Source organism: Lipotes vexillifer, unplaced genomic scaffold (genome assembly GCF_000442215.2).
Source record: "Lipotes vexillifer unplaced genomic scaffold, Lipotes_vexillifer_v1.1 scaffold1081, whole genome shotgun sequence".
NCBI classification, from domain to species: domain Eukaryota; kingdom Metazoa; phylum Chordata; class Mammalia; order Artiodactyla; family Lipotidae; genus Lipotes; species Lipotes vexillifer.
Genome location: NW_006779039.1, coordinates 907,842 through 911,109, shown reverse-complemented (window position 1 = coordinate 911,109; position 3,268 = coordinate 907,842). Strand labels below are relative to the sequence as shown.

At 50.5% G+C, this 3,268-nt stretch overlaps 1 protein-coding gene across 1 annotated transcript in view; it reads right to left on the bottom strand.

The window, feature by feature from the left end:
* Nucleotides 1-392: 392 nt before the first annotated feature.
* The window catches only part of LOC103085044 (high mobility group protein B3), a 6,459-nt gene continuing 3,583 nt past the window's right edge, over nt 393-3,268 (bottom strand). The window contains 4 exon segments of the mRNA XM_082930936.1: nt 393-533; nt 972-1,146; nt 1,607-1,746; nt 2,023-2,177. Of these exon segments, the coding sequence (XP_082787062.1) occupies nt 393-533; nt 972-1,146; nt 1,607-1,746; nt 2,023-2,177 (611 nt within the window).

The following is a 3,268-nucleotide window of genomic DNA, read 5'->3' as shown; positions in this document are numbered from 1 at the left end:
TCGGGATTCCTAGCCAATGACCATAGAGTTAACACACCACCTCACAAATTAAAAAAAAAAAAGAAAGAAAATGCCAGAAACATCTTTAAATGCCTTGTCACACCAACAGCAAAGTGCACAGAGTGAGGAGAACACGAGAGCCTTTTCATTTAAAAAATGTTTGGAAATATGTACAACTTTGATACAGTTTCCGGGTGCTCCAGACACCCATGGCCACTTCACGTAAACCACTGACAATTGCTAGAGCACTCTGAGAGACTACGATATAATCATGATCCAACTGGGTAATTCAACCTAATGGGAGCAACAGGCACACCCCGGGTGAGAGCTGTGGCCATCCCTGCGCCCGCTACGCTAAGGTAATTCACAAGGAGACAGGCCAGCAGTTCCTTTTATTCATCCTCCTCCTCCTCCTCCTCCTCCTCGTCCTCGTCCTCGTCCTCTTCATCTTCCTCTTCCACCTTTTTCCGGGCAACTTTGGCAGGGCCCTTGGCGCCATCAAACTTCCCTTTAGACTTATAGTCTGCGACATCCTGGAAGGAACAGGGACACATTCCAAATGAGCGAAGGGTAGAAGCAAAGCCGTCCCCGCCCCAGAATAAGAAAATGAGGGAGGAAGACAGGGCTGCTCTTTCAAGTATTTGTTTCCAGATTCAAGTTGGGTTCTCAGCCATTGCAACTGCAGAGTGAATGGGCATTCAAGTGCTCTCGAAGTCCCGTGAACAGCACTATCGGACCCTCTGCCCGGGGCATCCCACACGATCCAAGTTTGAGGCCTGCCTGAAAAGCTGCCCCAGATACAAACATCGGTCAGAAGCCAGACCACCAGCACACCAGGCTGATGTGGAGCGGAGACGGGTCCTGCAGCCTTCCACCCCCGGCCCAGCCACAGCCAGGGCAGCCGACTGCTCACGCATCCAGGCTCCCAGGGGCCCCAGCCCGCGCAGGGCACACTCTGATCCCCCTCTCACCTTCTCGTATTTCTCCTTCAGCTTTGCTGCCTTGTTGATGTATGGCTGCTTCTCGCTGTCACTTAAGTTATTCCACATCTCACCCAGCTTCTTTGCCACATCTCCAATAGAGATGCCAGGGTTTGTAGATTTGATCTTGGGGCGGAATTCAGAACAGAACAGGAAAAATCCAGACCTTGGAGGGGAGAATGGTATACATTAGATGGAACCCACCAAAATGGGAACTGAAGTCGGAATCCCGTGTTCCTACCACTAGGACTCCTGCCACGTGAAGAAATGTGTGATGCCATGCACAATGTTACAAAGTTGTAGGTACCAGAATGCTTAAGACGCTTCAGAAACATATGGTGCTTCCTCAGTTCCTGGGAAGAGGGGAGAGAACACGCCTACGGACCCTGACACCCAGAACTGGACTGTCTGCCTCCTTCCCAGTGGAAAGGCCGACAGCCAACCAGGCGCACAGCTCACAAGCACAGCCGTAACTCCGGACTTCCCTGGCCCTGCATTTTAAAGCTCAAAGTACAGAATGTTTTGCAGAGGTATCTCAACATTTTTTAGGTAAAGTTATCTTTTAAAAAATCTTTCAAGCAGAAGGAAAGCTCTTAACTGTTACCCTGAATCCTACAGTCACTTACGGCGGCCTCTTGGGGGCATTTGGGTCCTTCTTCTTCTTGCCTCCCTTAGCTGGTCCGTAATCCTTCATTTCCCGATCATAGCGCACTTTATCTGCCTTTGCCATTTCGTCAAATTTAGACTTCTCTTTCCCAGACATTGTCTGCAAAGAATAGGACCTGTTAAATTCCTCAATGCAGTGAGCACATACCTGTTCGGCTGTCCTGTAGTTAAAGTGGCAGCTGCTATAATCACTTGCAAAAGGGGGCTTAAACCCTGGTAGAGTCTTCGAAAATAAAAGCACGCAAGCAAAGTTCTAAAGACAGGCAAGATGAGTCTAAGAGGAAGAAAACAGCCACCTGGGGCTACACTGAAGGTAAGTAAGCACAAAGTGTGAAATCCAACTAGGACTGGCTTGAAAGACACGAGAGAAAAATACCTTCCACCTCTCGGAGCATTTCTTGGAAAATTCTGCAAAATTGACAGGGACCTCGGGGTTTTTCTTCTTATGTTCCTCTCTGCACGTCTGCACAAAGAAGGCATAAGCAGACATCTTGCCCTATGGTTTCTTGGGATCACCTTTACCCATCTTGACTGATGAAAGGAAGAGAGACAAATAAGAACAAGTACAATGAATATATATACAAGATATACCAAAGGTGGCCATTTAGGAAGAACCGTCCTCCCCCCCAGCTGCCACTAGCAGCTGAAGGCAGAATGGGGAGGAAATCAGTTTCACTGTCGCATGTCATTTAACTTTTGACCAGCATGAAGTGCGCTGGTTTGCGAGTTACTTCTCTGAGAGAGATCAAGTTCTCCAAATGGAACCAACCCAAGTGGGGGTGGCTCAGAGGTATATTCCGACTCAGAACTACTACGTTTTGAAAACGACAATCACATAATGGGGAGGACACATTTGTAGAGGGCGCAGGTGGGTGGCTGAAGCTTGAAACCAACAACTTAAGGCTAGCTGGTCATCTGTTTTACTATGTTAGAGACGAAAATACTGTCACCACTGCCAAACACAAGGTCCAAGCAGAAGTGCAAAGAGGGAACATTTGAAATTTCACTATTTTTGAAGCGTTCGGGCTTATAAAAATTGCTTTTACAAGAAGGGTGAGTTGGCAAGTGAGCAGATATCCCTTGTACTACTAGTTCAAATCTGTCACTTCATCGTTATCTAAAGGGGGAGGGGAGACCAAAAGGGGTAGTCTTGCTCGTCGGTAAAGCGGAACGCATGTCCAGCCAGGAACACTTTCTCCAAAGTTTCCAAATAAAAATGCAGCTGTGGTGTGTCATCGTCCCTGTCCCACCCCCCCTGCTTCCCGCCATCTTTTCCTTTTCCCACACCCAAGGTCATCACGCAAAACTAAAGCGCTCCCCTTCGCAGGGACAGACCGAAGGGCTGAATTAGGGCCCCGCGGCGGCGGCATGGGTGCGGCGGGACGGGTCGCGGGGGAACCCCGGGCCGGCCACGGGCAGCCGGGCTCGGCCCCGCGCTGGGTCACCGGGACACACATAATTCACCTTCCATTTTGTCAAAAGCTTCCTGATGAAAGAAAGTGCCCCTGAAATCCGCCGCTGCCACCCCCGGGGGGCGCACGGGGCCGGGGGCGGCGGCGGCGGCAGCGCGCTGGGGGCGCGGAGCCGGGCGAGCAACGGCGGCGGCGAAGGTGGCGCCAGCC